At 35.5% G+C, this 18,621-nt stretch overlaps 1 protein-coding gene across 1 annotated transcript; it reads left to right on the top strand.

Moving 5' to 3' along the window:
• Positions 1-10,656: 10,656 nt before the first annotated feature.
• LOC104597997 (uncharacterized) lies at positions 10,657-18,083 on the top strand. The gene is made up of 12 exons (XM_010259834.3): positions 10,657-10,771; positions 10,857-11,089; positions 11,658-11,805; positions 12,195-12,266; positions 12,858-12,929; positions 14,514-14,585; positions 14,686-14,829; positions 14,961-15,041; positions 15,138-15,209; positions 15,317-15,388; positions 17,424-17,495; positions 17,782-18,083. The coding sequence occupies exons 2-12, from the start codon at positions 11,005-11,007 to the stop codon at positions 17,870-17,872; spliced, it is 981 nt and encodes a 326-aa protein (XP_010258136.1). The 5' UTR covers positions 10,657-10,771; positions 10,857-11,004; the 3' UTR covers positions 17,873-18,083.
• The last annotated feature ends 538 nt before the right edge of the window (positions 18,084-18,621 follow it).

The following is an 18,621-nucleotide window of genomic DNA, read 5'->3' as shown; positions in this document are numbered from 1 at the left end:
TTGCCTGCAAGTCCAAAGTGACGAGAATAACATTAGGTGGTACAGTCGGTGTCGCATTTAGTAAACCCGTGTGTGAGCCATGAATGAATACAGAGGACACTGTAATGCCCAAACAGGGGGAAAAAAAGTAAATAATGGGCCCTGAGTTTTATCATCGTTCATGGATCCGAACCACACAAAGGTAAGTGGTAACTCCACCAATTCAATGTTGGGTAATTCTTGGATCCATAGGCCAGTAGTGATCAATGAGTTGGTGCTCTCCTGTAGTCCTGTTGGAATATGCAAATATGAATACGGATGCAGATAGGCTTCAAACCAACCACTCCCAAGGTCAACCATTCCCCCCACAAGAAGAAGAAGAAGAAACCATAGAAACAAAATCGGGTTGGTTTAAGTTGATGGTCCCACTTCATTTGCACACTGTTATTCTTCTCTCAATAGTAGCGATTTTAAGAGTGAGTGAGTACCTACAGCTACAGACTACATCCTACAAACTTACAAAGTACATGACGGGGTAGTTCAAGTGTTAGTCGTAAAATAATACTACTCTTTGTAATGATATAAAAGAACCAATTCCTGATATACCAAGATGAGCTAAGTAATCTACTCCCCAAGTATACGTCGGAGTAGTTAGCCAGAGGCCCAGAGATGGGCTTCGGTGTTCACACTGTTCGCACAGCCTTTCACAGCCGTGCATTGGGAATATCCCCTTTTCGTGGGGAGATATTCTTAATGCAAAGCTGTAAAGACTGCGAACGGTGTGAGCACTGAAGCCCATTTCAGTTGGCCAGAGTCCTAACCAGGTACAGGATTCTGAGTCTTGAAGAGTGGGTTCACAGCATCAAAACTGAGAAACCTTCTTCCTACTTACATGTGGAGCAGAGCATTCTCCTTCGAGTTGTGGATTCTGACCATCCTGGATGACTGTGTTCATAAGATCATCGACTTGCTAATTGCTATATGGGTAATTGTGTTCATAAGATCATCTTGAGACCGGACCTGCTACCCACACTCTCTAGATGCCTACCAGGTATAGCAAGCGATATAACTTTGGGCAACACAGCAAGCAAGCCATCCGAAATTCCGAATTGAAATTAGAAATTTGGTAGAGACTAGAGAAACAAAACGACAAACCCAACAAAAAGGAAAACTGCATAAGAACTACATGAATGATGAATATGTTGAAGTTATTGATCAAAAAAATATATATATGTTGAAGTGGAATAAACTGACCCTGAAAGCCAACAGACAGGAACATTAATTTTAATATATAGTCAAATTCTAAGTCTTATTCCTTTTTTTTTTTTCTTTCGGATGAGTTTTTCAATTACTCAAATCTTATATAGTGTTGCAAAATATACAGTACTCAGTGTTTGACTTTGACAGAGAGTAATATCTGCTTTGCGGCTTTTGCCTTACTTTAGCATCAAAAACAAAGTGACCCCTTTGAAACATAGATACAAAGTGGCGTATCCAGATGCATTCATTGTAGATCTTATTCAACAAAATAGCTAAATCCATTTTCTATGGTTTTGTTGAAACTGAACACGTTTGAGTTCACAACAACGGTATCATGCACAAAGATTTCCTAGCTGCTTTCCAACTTTTCAACCATCAATGATACATCTCTCCATTAAAGAATGACACACTTTTTCAATATCATCCTTGAAATCACCATGGAAAAAACACATCCTTCACTGATTCATCATAAGAATGACACTTTTTTATTTTTTTCAAGAAAAAAGGTAGTATATAGTGCCCATTTGGGATGTCTTTCACGTTGTGGATTTTGGAATTGCAAGGTTGGGCCCACCTAGAAAGTCAAATTTTGGTTAAAAATATGAGGAGCCAAATTTGTTCATCATACAGCCATTTAGATGGCTCTCCATAGTCCTTACAAGACTCTAGTAGCTTCTTCAAAGCAGTTGAACCAAAGTTCAGCCCTCCTAAGCAGACCCTTGAGGGAGTAGAACTGTAGAAGGGATGATGTAACATAAGGCTCTGTTTGTTCAAATACAAATTTTGCATTCGGTTCATTTTAACATCTCTTTGTAACTATGATTTGTACTCCTAATTGATACGAAATTTGTACTTTTCGTCTCATATGCACCCATTAGCAGTCAAATTTTGCATTTCAAAAACTGATGCAAAATTTATACCACCTTCCTCCTGTCTCAATTCTCTCTCATATAAAGTGGTGACCATATCATCTTACTTCCTACCTCACAGTCACTCTAAACAAATAACCCTTTTATCTCCATTCTTTTTCATATAAAGTAGGGACCCTTTCGTTTTACTTCCTATTCTAATTCTCATAAACAAATAAAACAAAGTGAAATCTAGAGTAAAAGTAAATTAGAATTTACACTCAATCTGTTTGTACTCCCGTGCATTTACACCAGTGCAAATGAAGTTTGCACTGCAAACAAACTGAGCACAACAATGAGAACAAACCGACATGCTCCATCAAGAGCCCCTCCCCAGACCACTTGCAGCTTACCCCAGGGGGTATTCTCCCCACCTTAAATTCTCACTATCTACCCCTTCTCAGGCAAGGAAACCAGCAGTGAGTTAGGTGACCTCGGAACCCAACAAATTTCTGATTGTACCTCAGACATAATGATCTTTTTCCCTCATTTTGTGCCTAGGGCTCCAAGGGCCATCCATATCTCCCTTCAACCAGATTACAATTGTTTTCAAATCCCCTTTCACCATCACTCCCTTATTTTGTGCCTATGGCTCCACAGGCCATCAACATCTCCCTTTACAATAACATTCTCATCCAGAAATGCTTTAACTCCACGAGGATATCAATGTTCCCTGAGATTCCCTGAATTCTACATTCAACAGTACCTTACCCCTGGCTCCCCCAACTCCCCTCCTCATGCACGGACCAAGAAAATTCCAAATAACACATGAAAATATGCAATTACCTTCTATACCTGTGAAAAGCTAAGTTGCAAGAAGTTGTTTCTAGTATTGCTAGAGTTTGGATTCATTTTTCTACAGATCTCCGTCATAAAATGGTAATGATAGTTACAGAGAAAAAAAAAATAGTTGAAAGGTGGGGAATGCCAATGAATATACATGTACAATAATAATTGATGTAACCCTGTTACACTTCTATTTTTTACCATTACAACAAGCAAAAGCTCCTCCTAACTGTTATACTTCTAATAATCAAATATACCAGACATGCCATGAATTCTAGAAATTGCAGTTACAAATTCTAAAATTACTAAAAAAACATTCCATAAAACACATAAGCAAAAACTTTCTTTTTAAGCCAAAGGATCGTCAACCTCACAACACAGAACTTTCTCATAGAATATTGACACTTTTACTGAGTGAACTCTAGAATTCATCGAACTCAAAATGCAAGAAAGGCATATATCAATCATAGAGGTCAGGTCCCCAATCTTTCTAATGACATAGGCTAATCTCCAAATGACCTTTTTTCAAGGCTTGAAGAAACAATGCAATTAAAGCTCTGCTTGATCCAGTGACCCTAATTGATTAGAATAGACTTCATGACTTCAAGTGTTTTGTTTCACCATAGCAGCTTATCTCTTTTCCCTCTGTACTTAGTATACTTTTTTAAAGCTTTTTGTGATACACTCTGAGCTGTACAGTAGGTCAGTATAGGGATCTTATCCCTCTCCTTACTTAGAAATACAAATATACTTTACCTTCTTTCAAATATACATAAAAACAAGGCTTTCTGTGGAATTTTGGAAGAAAAAAAAAACTAAAAGAAAAAAACATGACCATGGTTCAAAGTGTCAATATACCCCTTCCAGCATATTGGGGTGTATCGATACTTTGAACCATGATGAGAGGAAGACCCATTCCCATTCTTCATAGCTTATCACATATATGGTATTTATGTGGGAACGTGTGTATGTGTGCATGCGTGTGTATGTGTGTGCGTGTGTTAGAGAGAGAGAGAGAGAGAGAGAGAGAGATCAACCAAATGAAATTACCTAACCATTTTTTTGGCACTCAAAATTCCAAGACAAGTGACTAACAGTTTATTATTAAAATTTAAAGAATTACTCTCTCACTAGCAGGAAAAGAACACTAAGATTTATTTTGTTGTTATCACCCATTACCCCTTTTCTCCAATATATGACTAAAAACAAAATTAAATGTCTGTATAAAACTATCAACTAAAAAAACAAAAACAGGGTTTACATTTCTTGATTGGTAAAAGTAAACTTTATTGATTATGACAAAAGAATTACAAAATTAAATTACATGTCAGGCATCTCCCAATGTGAGCTGGCATCAGCCACCTAACTATTCACACTACTTGTACTAACAACTGTTTCTTGGGGGGGTGGAATTATTGACCCCTGCCATCAAACAGTTAGCTGCTCTTGGGAAAATTTGATTTTCATTTCACATCTCAAGCTTCTAATTTTCTTCATTGCATATCTACACAGCCACAATTTTACACTGCTTCCTGTTAGCCAACCCACCACTACTTTTGAGTAGGGGTGCAAGTTAGTCCGGGTTGAAGTCAACCATAGCCCAATCCAAGTTGTTGAACTTGAACCCCTAAGACTGACCCCAGGGTTGGTCCAATTTCCACACTCTTTTTCTTTCAAAAAAATGTCCACACTTCTTAGATCAAGGATTAGCAAATTAGGGTTAACCAGCTTCAGCACTAACATGTAGGGAAAAGTTATGGTGCTTTAGGAGTACTAATGTTAGACTAAAAAAAATCTCTGCCTTTAAACTTAAAATTGTTGATAAATAACAGCGTGAACCTAGGCAATAAATACATCTCAAAACCTCTATAATAAGAATGACCAACTTTGCTGAGAGAACCATAATCAAACGAAGTAATCTTACACTATTTTTTTAATAAACTGAACCAGACAGAACCTCGTCCCAAAGTATATGGCGTTGCTACAGAAATCCTGTTCCACTCTATCAGGGGTCATATCCCCCATTAATTATGAGGCCACATGTATTTTATCACTGAAGCTTATAAACTCATAAAATAAAAAAACAAACAAATAAATAAATGAACATGAATGTCCATCATATCAACGTGCATGACCAATTAAATCAGTAAAACATGCGCCCAACCACAGATTAAAGAAAATCGTACAATGTGATAACCAATTCCCTATTTTATTTGACCTAGCAAGCACACTCAAATTGCCGCAAACTACCAAACCATTTCATTTCATCCAAGACACTCGAAATCCATAAGAAATTTGTATGCACGCCAGTAATCTTAACACTGAAATTCACATAGTACTGAACGGAAATCAATTAATAGTAATGACAACAACAAACAAAGAAATAAATTAGGTTTAGATTCTCTCCTCAATGAGTATCAACAAAAAAAAAACATTCGAGCTAGTGGGTAAAACCCCAAAAATCAGCAAAGTTTTATAGACCAGTACGATAGTCCTACAGGACTACACTACATATTCCGAAACCCAAAATTAATGGAAAAAAAAAAAACAGCGTTTTCCTTAAAATGGATCACATCAAATACCGTTGAGATAAACGAACCTAGAGAATAAGTTCTTCAAATTGGTATCAACTATCAACTGCTACAAGTACCAAAAAAGTTCTTCATCGATGCTCGATCTCCATGACGCTCTTAACTCTCGGCGCGTATAATGAATAAACGACCGCCTGTCTTCTCGCTACTTCGAGTTGAGATTTCCCATCAGAAAAGGCCGACGAAATTGTCGAAGGATCCGCTAGGTCGCGATTCTGACGGAAGGAGTCGATCGTTCTCCGCTTAGTGTACTCTCTGATATTGTAATCGGAGAATTGTCGAGCAACTCGTAATAAAGAACGGAAGAGAGAGAGAACTTCAGCTCTCGAAGGGGCTGAAGCCGCTGTGGTCATTGCAAATACAGAGAGCTTTGGCTTTGGCACTGATCGGAACAGAGGGCCGGCTTAGCGGGAGAATGGGAGATTGATAATAATAGTATCTGTCTGTCCAACAGTTTCGTCTATAGACTATAGATAGAAAGAGGATCAGGTTCTTTACTGCTCTCCTTCACGCCGATGGGATTGGAAAGTTTCAATATCTACACGCTTCCCTAAAATGACCTCTTTGCCCCTGTTATCGATTTGTCATCTGCCAATTGCCGTTGCCCGTAGCCGAACCCGAATTCAGTCCTAAAAAATTTGAAAAAATTAGGCCCTGTTTGGATAAACTTTTATAAAATATTTTTATACTTTTAAAAATATGAAAGTACGAAAATCACTATATATACTTACTACTTTCATATATTTTTAAAAAATAGAAAACCCCCAAAAGCATGAATTCTGCTTTCGTTATTTCGTGCTTTTGGTGAAGTTGTGTTTCCATTTCGTGCGAATGGTGGTCACGTGTAACCACCCTTTTGATAAAACCCCTCGATCGAAGATTCCCCATTTGCCCGTTGTTTTCAAGCCGTAGACCTTCTGTCGTCGTCTATCTTCGACCACCAAACCCATCGGAAGCACAATATGTTGGTGACACTGCTACTTCTTCATCGGAATCACATTGTTCACTGTTGCTCAAAACCAGTCACATGTAAGATCAGCTGAATCACATGACTCTTAGTATGCTTTTACCAAACGGGAAGTGGTGCTTCTGTTTTGTAAAACATACTTTATAATTTTTTTACCTAAACTATTTTTCATAGCAAAAATACGAAAGTAAAAGTAATTTATGTACTTTGTTATGTATATAATAAATATATAAAATAGATTAGATCCACATCGTCTAAGTCTTGTATACGTTTAAAGTTATTAAAATTTTAAAACATTTTAAGATTAATTTATTAATTTATTATAATGACGACAAAGTAAATTTAGGGTCCATTTGATTTATAGTCATAATTGAACTTCAAATTGAAATGGGTATATTCATTAGAATCAGAATCAGAATCAGAATCAGAATGGTCTATTCCTATTGTTTATTTGGTTCAAGCAGGAATGAAAATGTAATTCTAATTCCGCTCAATCAAATAATTTAAAATCAAAATGGACCATTTCAATAAACTGGAATTTAAAATAGGTCGGGTTTGAATTTAATCTAAGGCTCCATTTGATTTATGGGAATAGAGGTCTGATTGGGATTGGACCATTGGATGTAGTTGAACCTGATCCAATTAAAGCCCTAAATTGGCGATAGCTGCATCTTGTAAGAACATTACAAGCTTAGCATATTAATAATCAAATACATCTAAAAACAAACAATAAGAATACTACTTCCTTTGGAACCTTGCCATAATGCTTACAAAATTTTCCTCCCTCTTTTTTTTTTTCCCTAAATCCGACTTTCTTTTCTTCCCTAAACTCACTGCTTGATGCTCCTGTTTTGAGAACTTCATTACCTGCATCATCTTTTCTATACTCAAAGAATGTGTTCTCATTCAACATTAAATCCCCTGTTTCTCACTGTTTTTGAACAGAGTCCGAGTTCATTGACCATGTTCTCCTTCAACCGGTCAACCCAATAACTTCCATTTGTTTGTTGGGCTCAATAATTTAATGACGATTGACGAGGCTCAACCCAATAACTCAAATTTGTTTGTTGGGCCCAAAATTTAATGACGAGGGTTAGCCCAAAAACCCACAACCCAATAACTTAAATTAGATTTCGTTTAAAACAATTTCACTTAACTTATATTGTCAACCAACTATCGAGTTAACGTAAATTAATTAAATTACTTAGATATTGTACTAATTTATAATAAATTTAATAAAGTTAGATTAATAAGTAAATCCCATAAGTTAATTAATTAATTATCTTAGATTGTCAATTATTTAAATTAGATTTGAACAAACTAATAAAGTTAGCATAAATTACTTAAACTAGATCGGTTAGTTATCTAATTGCCTTATAATTATTTCTAAATTTTATTAATAAAACAGCAATTATTAATTTTATAATTATTTTTAAGTCCATTTAAAAATAAAACAATAATTAATAACTTTATAAAATTTAATTTATAATTAAATATTATAAATTATTAATAGTTATTTTATAATTATTTGTAACTATCAAATTTAATTATTAATGTATATTAAATTTGTTAAATCCATTTACAATTGTTAATTTATAATTAAATATCAATAATTTAAAACCCACTTAAATTTGATCAAATTTAATTTTTTTAAGTTCTAAAATTAATTTTTAAATTTTATTAATAAAACAACAATTGTTTATTTTATAATTAAATGTAAAGTCATTTAAAATTAACAAAAAATACAAATTAATAAAAAATTGTTAATCGGGATGACTTGATCTGAGATGGGGAGTGAAGTCCCCACCCCATCCCAACCTTGGAATATCAAATTTTGAAAACAGTTCTACGTAATGACGACATGCCATTACAAATATTGGATAAATATCAATTTTTCATGTCATGTTGGTTACTTTTGTGTTAGTTAAGTGCTAAATCAATTTGTATTAATGCTTTTTTTTCTTTCTTGTAAGTAAATCTTTTACCCTAAAACAAGCTTTTAATTAAAAAAAAAATGAGGATTTGAACCCCTTGATGGAAAATCATTCTCCATCCATTGAAGATTGTTGATGGAAATTCATTTTTCTCCTCGATAAGGGTCGGGGACAAGGATGGGGAGAATATGGTTTCCACTGAAACCTGTTCTATTGCTGTTCCTAATTAGTAGTAATTAACTAAAAAATTTTCTAAACAAAACTTTGATATAAATGAAGACAATCTAATTTATATAAGCCATCCCTGTAGCTTGACCAACCTCCCCTCTAATTTGACCTATTTAAGTAACTTAAGTAGATCATTCATATGCTTATTTAGTTAATTAATAATAAGTTGCTAATATATTTATTTTGGATTTTTCTCAGTTGTTGGTTTAAATTAACTAGGATTTTTTCAATTATTTCTTCTTTCCTTCCATCATAACAGTTGATAGTAGAGTTTCCATGCATTGCACGACATTCAAAACCCCAAAAAGTTTGATTTACATAGGCTTAATTCAATCATGAGTGTCATAGGGTTCATTTTGATTCAGTTTCATTTAACAAAATCCATGGATAAATGTCATAAGACTCCTTTCGTCAGTATTGCTTAACAAAGTATAGGGATGGCAATTTTTCCGATCCACGATAGGATGTGGATTGAGGTCCCCACCCCACCTCGATCCCAATTATAAATATATATATATATATATTAAATGTTATTTATATTGTATATTATTATATTATTTTTATATATTAAAACATTATTTATAATTTAGGTTTTTATTTATTTTTCAAAAAATATTGTTATCTAAAAAAATTTTGGGGATTTGGGTTTCATGGGAATAGATATGACAATTTTTCCCATTTCCCCGATCCCCGTGGGGATCCCCCCAAATGGGGCGGGGATGGGGATGATTTTTCTCCCCATGGGGACGAGGATGGAGAAAATTTCATCCTGTTAGTGGGGACGGGGAGAGCACTCCCAGCCCTACGGGGACCCCAATCCCCACCCCCATGGGATCCCTACTAATATATATGTATATATCCACACATACATCTATATATTAATATTTTTAAAAATATGGTTGAATATTTTCTAATAGGATTATAAATTTAATTATTTTGTTTTTAATTTTTTAAATAAAATTGAAAACAGAAATAAAATGGTTGACATTATAAAAAATTATGGAGAATGGGGATCCCTGTTAGTAGGGACGGGGATGGGAATTTTCGTGGGGACGAGGATGGGGAGAGACTCCCCGTCCCCGCCCTCCCCTATTGCCATTCCTACGTGGAAACCCATCTCCATTGAGGATCGGGAATGGAGGACAAATTTTATCCCCAACAAATATTGAAAATGAGAATAGGATTAATTTCAGAATCGGGGTCGGAGACAGAAAATATGATCCCCCGCCCCGAATCAGCCCTATTGCCATTCCTAACAAAGTCTGTACATCACACCAGTCCTGTGTGGACTGTAGCTGTGGGCCTCATAACCCAAACCTAGCATGGCCTAGGGATATGGGGCCGGCACATATCGGGTTGCAGGCTTGCAACATTGATTCCCTTTAAAGAAGCTACTAAATATAAGCTTCACAGAAGCCACAAGCTACTAAATCTAGCTTCACAGAAGCCACCTCATGTAAGTCTATGTAACTGAGCTGCTCTGCAAAAGCTAGTTTAAGAATTTCATCAGAAAGTCGGCTCTAATTTTTTAGCAAATATAGCTTAAATTTTCAACTGACCAGCCCAAGAAGCCATTGTCGAAAGCCGTCCTAAATCGGTCAGCTTATATAGATGGTAAAGTATCTGGCTGCTTGTAGCCTTTATAAAGGCTTGTAGCGGAGATCTGGAAATGGGAATGGAGTCGAGTTCACATCTGCGCCCCACAATTCTCTACATCCCGACCTTGTATTAGGAATATCTTCCATTAATGTCTCATCACTTATCATTGGGAGATATTCCCAATACAAGGTCGGGATGTGTTGTGGGGCAACACCCACAATGCCCCACAGCACATCCGGGTCGCTGAAATATTTGCTGGTGTCGCTCTTTCTTGTAGCCTTATTGTTTTGACTTTGAGTATCTTCTGTTTCATCTTTTCATTTGGTACATTGATTAGGAGGACATCTTGGTAGGACCATGAAGAGGTGGGCGCCCAACTTACCACACTTGCCCCGTGTAAATTACACCTAGGTTGGACGGTTCCTCCAAGTATCAGTTCAAACAGGTGAACAACTCCCGTCCCGTGCACGGTTCTCCTCAAAACTGCGGGTAATTCTGTCAGAGTATTTTCGCTGAGAGGTTGAAAACACAGAAAAGTTCAGTTTTTCTTTCTTCTCGGCTGTTTATTTTTTTCAAGGTTTAAACAATTATGTTTTTGTTGTAGAGAGTGAGAACTGAGAAGCAACGAGGGAAAATTAGCGTAGAACAGAAGAGATTTAGCAGATCCGCAATGTGCTTTTTGGATCTCGAAATCGGCAAATAATTTGTTTGATCTGCTCCCTGTTTTGGTTTTTCTGCTCAGAGATCCCAGAATGGCGTCTCCATCGGCATTTACTTTACTATGCTTTCTTTCCTTGTTACTTAGCGTCATTCACTGCAAAACCCTAAAGAGAGACGGTATATTCAGATCCTTCTACCTTAATTTCGTTGGGCTAAGCTGTCAATTAGGATAGTTCTCCGGTTATAATGGTGCATTTGACTGTCGAGTCGAAGATCGAACTTTAAGAAACGGTGGTTAAATTTTTTTTTTTTTTCCTTATTTTTTCTGTAATTGTATCCTTCAGTAGTCGTGATATCTAAGGATTTTATTCTGTCCTTTTTTTTTTGTACTGGAAGTTGAAGATGGAAACTTAGATTTCTAGGATTTGTTTATGGCATGTGAGATTTTTCAACTAGGAACTAGATTTGAAGATTAAGGATTACTATGTTGCGTACAGTTTTCTTATGGTTTTGTTCTTAACTGATTCTTAAGTTGAAACTTAGAATTGTGTGTGTTTGGTCGTCGGGGTTGAATCTCAATTGAGTTCTCTTCTGCTTGTTAACTACAATTGAGCCTGGTTAAGTAGAGTATCTTTTTGGTGGATTTGTTCATTAACATTTAAATGAAAGCTGCAGTGGTTTTTATTATCTTCAAAGAGCTTTGTTGTAAATTATAATTGAGTTGAAAATGATACTCCGGTTGCAGTGAAAGCCTTGAATGAAATCAAGTCATCTCTTGGGTGGAGAGTAGTCTACGCGTGGATAGGAGACGACCCTTGTGGAGATGGTGACCTACCACCTTGGTCCGGGATCACATGTTCGACACAGGGTGGCTATAGGGTTGTAACAGAACTGTAAGTGGAACTCTTTTACATTATCAATGTTCCCAATTACATGCATGTTTCTGGGGGATGTAGGACTATTTTGTAATTGGTTTCTTTATGCCCGTTAGTTCCCTTTTCTGGGAGGTTCTTTACTCCAATAAGACACCCTTTTCTCATCTAGTTATCTTGCTCACTCTTTTACATTTTCAAGCAAAATGATTAATTTATAAATTTAAGGAAGCATAGCAGGGTTGGAAATATTATATTACATGACCGATATTGTTTTGAATCAGCGATCAGTATGCAAGGGAATAATTAGCTGGCAAAAAAGTTCTAAGTTTTGAGTGGTATTAGATATTAGAGTTCTGAGTGTGGATATTTGGCTTCTGATCTTTACTATGAATGTTCTTCCATTGCAGTGAAGTGTATGCAGTCTCAATTGTTGGGCCTTTTCCCACTGCTGTAACCAATCTGTTGGAACTGACAAGGCTGTAAGTGCCCTTCATCTCATTGGTCTTCTGGTGGTTGATTCCAAATCCTTTCATGTGCTTAGTGGTGCCTGCTTGTGTTATCTTTGCCTTCTGATTGTTTGGAATGTTCTACAACTACAATAATTGATTCTGCACATGATTTAGGATGTTATGCTGTTCTTATTCTGATGATCTCTGCAAATGTTTTAGTATTTGGTTTCCTCCCACATGAATATCCATGTATTTGGTTTTCCTGTTAATTGCAAGCAGCAAGAACTTTTTTGTGAAAAGTGCTTATAATATGAAGAGAATCAACAATTAAAAGATTATATGATCAGAAAGAGTTTTAACATTGCTGGAGAGATATTTTCTAACTGCTTCTTAAGTGGTTACTATGACAACATAACATCTATTTCTTGAAAATATACTCTTTTAGCTTTTATCCTCTCCCAACTGGAAGTGTACTTATGTTGAGGAAAATCATATCATGGAATTCATCTGTAAGGAAAAAACTTATAGAAGTGCAATCAAGAAATATAATGCTGTTTTTGTCCATTCAAACTGGTTTTTCTTCAAAAGTTGCTTGACCTGTTGATTATGTTTAAATGACAGGGATCTCCATAATAACAAGTTGACTGGGCCAATCCCTCCTCAAATTGGACGTCTGAAAAATCTTAGAATTCTGTAAATTTCTGCCCTCTTTGCCATCTTCATTCATTAGAAATAATTATATTGACCAAACTGTTTGAGTTTTATGTTTCTTTTCTTTTTTATTATTGATTTATTTTGATGGTAGAACAAGTTCTTCGGTGTCACTTTGTGTTCATGATGATGGCATAAAATTTATACATTGTGGGCTTTTTATTTGAAGATAAATAAAAAATAAAATTCATTCAATAAGAAAATAAAATTACAGAGGAAGATGATAAGAAGTTACCCTCAATAAAGTAAAAGGAAGACCAACCCAGCATGAAAAACCAAAAAACTACCCTTCCCAAGAATCCTGATATGCTTGATACAACTCCTTGTTTTTATCTCATTGATGGAAATTTGAAGTAGGTTCTAAGATGTTCAAAATGGTGCACTAGCTTAACAGCCATGGTTTTCTGGGGCTTTATATGGCTTTGGGTGGTGTTCTTTCCTTATATTAACATTACCTTGCTTTATCTGAACGAAATGAAAAATATCTTGCTAGCTTTAAGCAGTGTTGCATGGACTTGGACACAGGAGTTAGAATCGATTTCCAGAAGTCTGATTTGGTGAACCCAAAAAAGTAGGAATTTTGGACACATCTCACATAAATAATCTTTTATTATATATTAAATATTATATTTTGAATATTATTTCTAATATTCATAGAACTATATAATCAGAATAATTTAAATAGTTGAATTACTTTTACAACTGACAAGTTAAACTCATAGCCCCTGCCTATTTGCCACATGACCACAGTAGTTGTTTTTTTATCGTTTTCCTAATTTTGGTGTTAATCGGAAAAGATTCAATAAGCAATGGATCATAAATTATGTGTAAATTGGATAGTACACATACCAGAGTGCCCTATTAGACAACTTAAATGGTTGGACCACTATTAATGGAGGCATTTAAAGGGATGATTCATAATTTGAAGATGGTGGGCATTTTGGTAAATCTACCTGATTTGCATTGTAGTGAGTTCTACATGTATTTTGGAGAATTAGACACAAGTTGACTCATGGTCATGTGTCGACTCGCTAGTCCCCTTCAAAGGTGGGGGTGTCCATGCAACGCGGGTTTTAAGATAATTATTAATGTAATCCATATGACGGAGTCAATCTGGTACTCTTTCTTAAATGTTCACTGCTTGTCTGCTTAGAAATGTAATTTTAGAATGTGAGAACTTGACCTGACAAGTAACTGATGATAAGTAGGCCAATGGGTTAAGAACTCATTGAACTTGATACAATCCACAAGCTCAGTTTTCCCTTGTGATATCTAATATACATTGGATTTTCTAGATGACAGCAAGGACATGTTGCTTTATGTTCATAGTTTTTTGCATTATTCCATGCACACCTCAAGTTCTCATTTTGCAATACCATAATTGTCTAGATGCATCATTTCATATCTTCATAAGCCTCTAATGTTTGCTGCCAACAATTTAACTCTGGTCTTTTGGGAGTTTTTTGTTTTTTTTGTTTTTTTTCTGAAGCTGTTGATATTTTTCTTATTTTTGTTTTGTTCATCTTTAACTACTTGTGTTTATGGTTTTCTTGTGGTCATTTTCAGTAATTTAAGGTGGAATAAGCTACAAGATGTCATTCCTCCTGAAATTGGTGAACTAAAGAAACTGACACATCTGTAAGTAATCTCAGTTCATGTTAGGATGTTTTAACAAAGCCACTCATTCTTATATAATCCATTTACTATTTTAATGATTATTTAAATAAAATTTGGGCAGGCACCTGAGCTTCAATAGTTTCAAAGGGGAAATACCTAAGGAGCTTGCAAATCTGCCTGAGCTTCGTTATCTCTATCTTCATGAAAATCATTTTACAGGGAGAATCCCGCCAGAGTTGGGCACACTGCAAAATCTTCGGCACTTGTAATAATTCACTGTCCTTTTGCTAAGTTTACCTGAATGGTCCAATTTTCTATCTATTAACTATCCCTCTTTTTGTTGTATCTGTTACTAGTTCAGCAGATGCTAGTTCATGATATACCTTTGAATTGCAGGGATGTTGGTAATAATCATTTGGTGGGCACCATAAGGGAGCTCATTCGTTTTGAAGGAAGTTTTCCTGCTTTGCGTAATCTGTATGTTCATTCCTTGTGATAGGCTTGTCATCTTTTCCTTTCATAGTATTGACTCTTATTGAATTGACATCTGAGAATTTTAATTCTGTATTCTAGGTACATAAATAACAACTTTTTGACTGGAGGAATACCAGCACAACTTGCAAACTTGACTAACTTGGAAATTTTGTAAGTATACTAACTCATATATCTACTTGGTGTGCCTTTCATAGCTATATTTCATTGATTTTCTAGCTATGCTAAGATTAGAAAGCTAATTACTGTTTTGATAATAGGTATCTATCTTACAATAAGATGTCTGGAACAATTCCTTCAGGAGTTGCCCATATTCCTCGATTAACTTACTTGTAAGTCTTTTTCTCTGTATCTTAATCTACTTACACTTTCAGGCTCAGTGTCTTGTTTGAGTATGGATACATCAAGGTGGGAGGATCTTGCCTGACAATGCTTTACGTTTCTTAGCCACTTCTAATGCACCCTCACCTACCAATGCTCTACATTTCTTAGCTGCTTCTAATACACCCTCTTGTAAGGGGTTTCTTGTAATTTCCTGATCAAGACATACCCCGACTGTCCAAACTTCTGGATGGTCAGCCATGAAAAGAAAGGAAAGAAGAATGAAGGGGCAACTGATCCATAGAAGGGACTGCAAATTAGAATATTAGTATACAATCTATTGACTTCTGTGTCTAAACCATCTTGTACATAATGGGCATAGACGGGTATTGGCTGCTTAAAACCTATTGCACTGATGAAAACCTTCTTTCCAGTATGGTGTCTTGACTGCATGTTATTTTTAGCCATTGTTAGGGTTGTCAACTAATACCTGATTATTTGAGACCTAATTTTAAATTGGATTTGATTGAACTAGATTTGTATGCCAAAAAATCAGATCTACTTGATCTGGATCTACCCCAATCACTAAAATCCAAGTCTGACAATGTTAGTAATTTAGTACGTATATGCATATGCCTATATAAAGTTATGTAAAATTGGCTTAAATATCATATTTTTTTTGAAGCCTTACAAGTTCAAATGTCATTGAAGTTATTTTTAAATCATTGTATTAATAGTACTACCCCAATCACTAAAATCCAAGTCTGACAATGTTAGTAATTTAGTACGTATATGCATATGCCTATATAAAGTTATGTAAAATTGGCTTAAATATCATATTTTTTTTGAAGCCTTACAAGTTCAAATGTCTTTGAAGTTATTTTTAAATCATTGTATTAATAGTATATAATATCTAAGTCATGTGTAATTCATTTTATGAATAAAATGTAATATTTTGGCCAAATTTTAGTTTAACTTATTAATGATATATAATACTTGACTCCAATCTGAATCTAATCAAAATCTGGATCCAATTTGAATACGGACATTGTTAGGATTGGATTCAAATATAGGCAGACTTTGATCCAATCTGACCCATTTACATACCTAGCTATTATTGTTACTAATAATGATCAATTAATGCATATATTTCACTATCTGGGTAGAGTTTGAATGGTGTGCCCATCCTCCATTATTCTACCTGCTGTGGGATTCATATGTTGTGTCCGTGTCATGTAAAAAATATTCTTGGTTTCTTGGTTATAATAAGCTATAGTTTTTGCATGCATATTTCGCTGCTACTTTGTTTTCAATTGCTACTAATAATTCATTAATCATAATTATATTTAAATACTGAAGTGATGTTAACTCTTTTGGTTGATGACAATAAGAATCTGATACACAATCAGATTATATGGTTGCTCTCTAACTTGATGTTCACTGCTTTAAGGGCAGAGGTGCTTCCAAACTGTAATCCCATAAACAATGGGAGCAGGGTTACAGGGTTTTGGAGTCGTAGTTCAGGGGCACTGGGCACCCTCATGTTAAACCATACTATTTGACTTTATTTTGTAGACAACCAAAAATATATGCAGTGCTTATTTGCAGAGAGGTGTGGAAGGAAAGTGTGGTTGAGTTTAGTGTCAGACTCTTAAGCAATCCTTCTCATCTTTATGTGTTGGGGTGCTCATGGTTTGGTTAACCAAACTGTGGGCCTTTCTTTTTTCCAAACTGAACTGTTCCTTTGGTTTTTGGAAAACTGCAAACCAAAACCAAATCGAAAAATCGGTTAACCGGTTGATTGGTTCGGTTCTTCGATTTTTCATATTTATAATATATTATATATATTTATATATATACCGGTCAGTTTGGTTAATGGATTTTTTGGTTTGGTTTCATTGGTTCAGTTTGGTTTTTCGGTTTTTAATGAGCATCCCTATTTATGTGGATATGATTATAATGTGCAACTTATACATATTATCTATTAGACGTTGCATGGAATTTTCTTAAAATTTCTGACTTGATAATTTCTTGATGGAATTTCAGGTATTTGGATCACAACCAATTTTCAGGGAGGATTCCAGATGCCTTCTATAAACATCCTTTCTTAAAAGAAATGTGAGTTTCCCCTTTCAAGTTTTAACTAAAACCCGGCCAACTGGACTTTTTTAAGTGCTTGTTTGGAAGGGCTTTTATGCTGTGTGGCTTTTGGCATTGCCTATAAGCAATGTTTGGTGAAAAGAATGCTGATAGCCAATTTTGGTCATCGCAGCTCTTTATACAATCCTCTCCCGTTAGCCTTCTTTGAAGCAGCTACATATAAATCTAAGCCCTCCCAAACATGCCCTAAAACCACAGTTTACGGACATGGTACATGGGTTTTAACTCTGCTATTTGGATGCAGGTATATTGAAGGAAGTGCATTCCGGCCAGGTGTAAAACCAATAGGTGCCCACAAGGTCCTGGAATTAACAGACACAGACTTCTTAGTCTAGGATTTAGATAAATTGTTGTCTTGTTCTTTATTTGCTTAGCGATGTTGCTGTCATTTTAATGGAATGTCAGGAATGGGAAATTTGTTTTTATAAGCTTCTTCGTCCTTGCTGCCTCATGAAATTTGTCTTGGCGTAGATGAAAACTAGACTGCGGGCCGATTGCGTTGTACATAACTATATTATATAATTTCATATCAAACAATTGAGATCAGTTTTTTGTTTTAGGAAAGAAATCAATAATTGTATAATAAGTTCTCCGGGTGCCAAATTTTTTGTTTTTTGGCAACTTATCTGATTATCTTTCAAGTTAGAACATTGTTAGTCATTGTGAATGCCTATTACCTGATTCCGGTTTCCAGTCTCCTGAATCCAGGACTCTAGGTAGTTGTGCTAGAAAGGTTCAGATTCTTCAATGCCTATGACTTGAATAATGGAATGGTTCAAATTCCAATCCAAGTTGTAATCTGGTAACCATCTAAGAATAGAAGGGTCTCTTCAACGTCCGGAGGAAAAGGGTTGAAATGTCTACACTCCAAAAATTCATTGACTACTGGTTTAGGTCATGAATTCATGATTCATGAAACTCATTAATCGAAGGCCATCTTTCTGTCCCTACCAGTAGTCCATTGAGCGACTCTGTCCGTGGATTGAATGAGTTCGGAATTCAATTGCAGGATTCAAGGACGCACAAGTTCTTGATCATTCAATCGCAGGATTCCATATAAGCATGGATCATGTGTAAATGTCGT

Source organism: Nelumbo nucifera, chromosome 4, assembly GCF_055504915.1.
Source record: "Nelumbo nucifera cultivar China Antique chromosome 4, China Antique-T2T, whole genome shotgun sequence".
Lineage (NCBI taxonomy): Eukaryota > Viridiplantae > Streptophyta > Magnoliopsida > Proteales > Nelumbonaceae > Nelumbo > Nelumbo nucifera.
The sequence above is the reverse complement of the archived record's forward strand: the minus strand, read 5'-3'. Positions and strand labels throughout refer to the sequence as shown.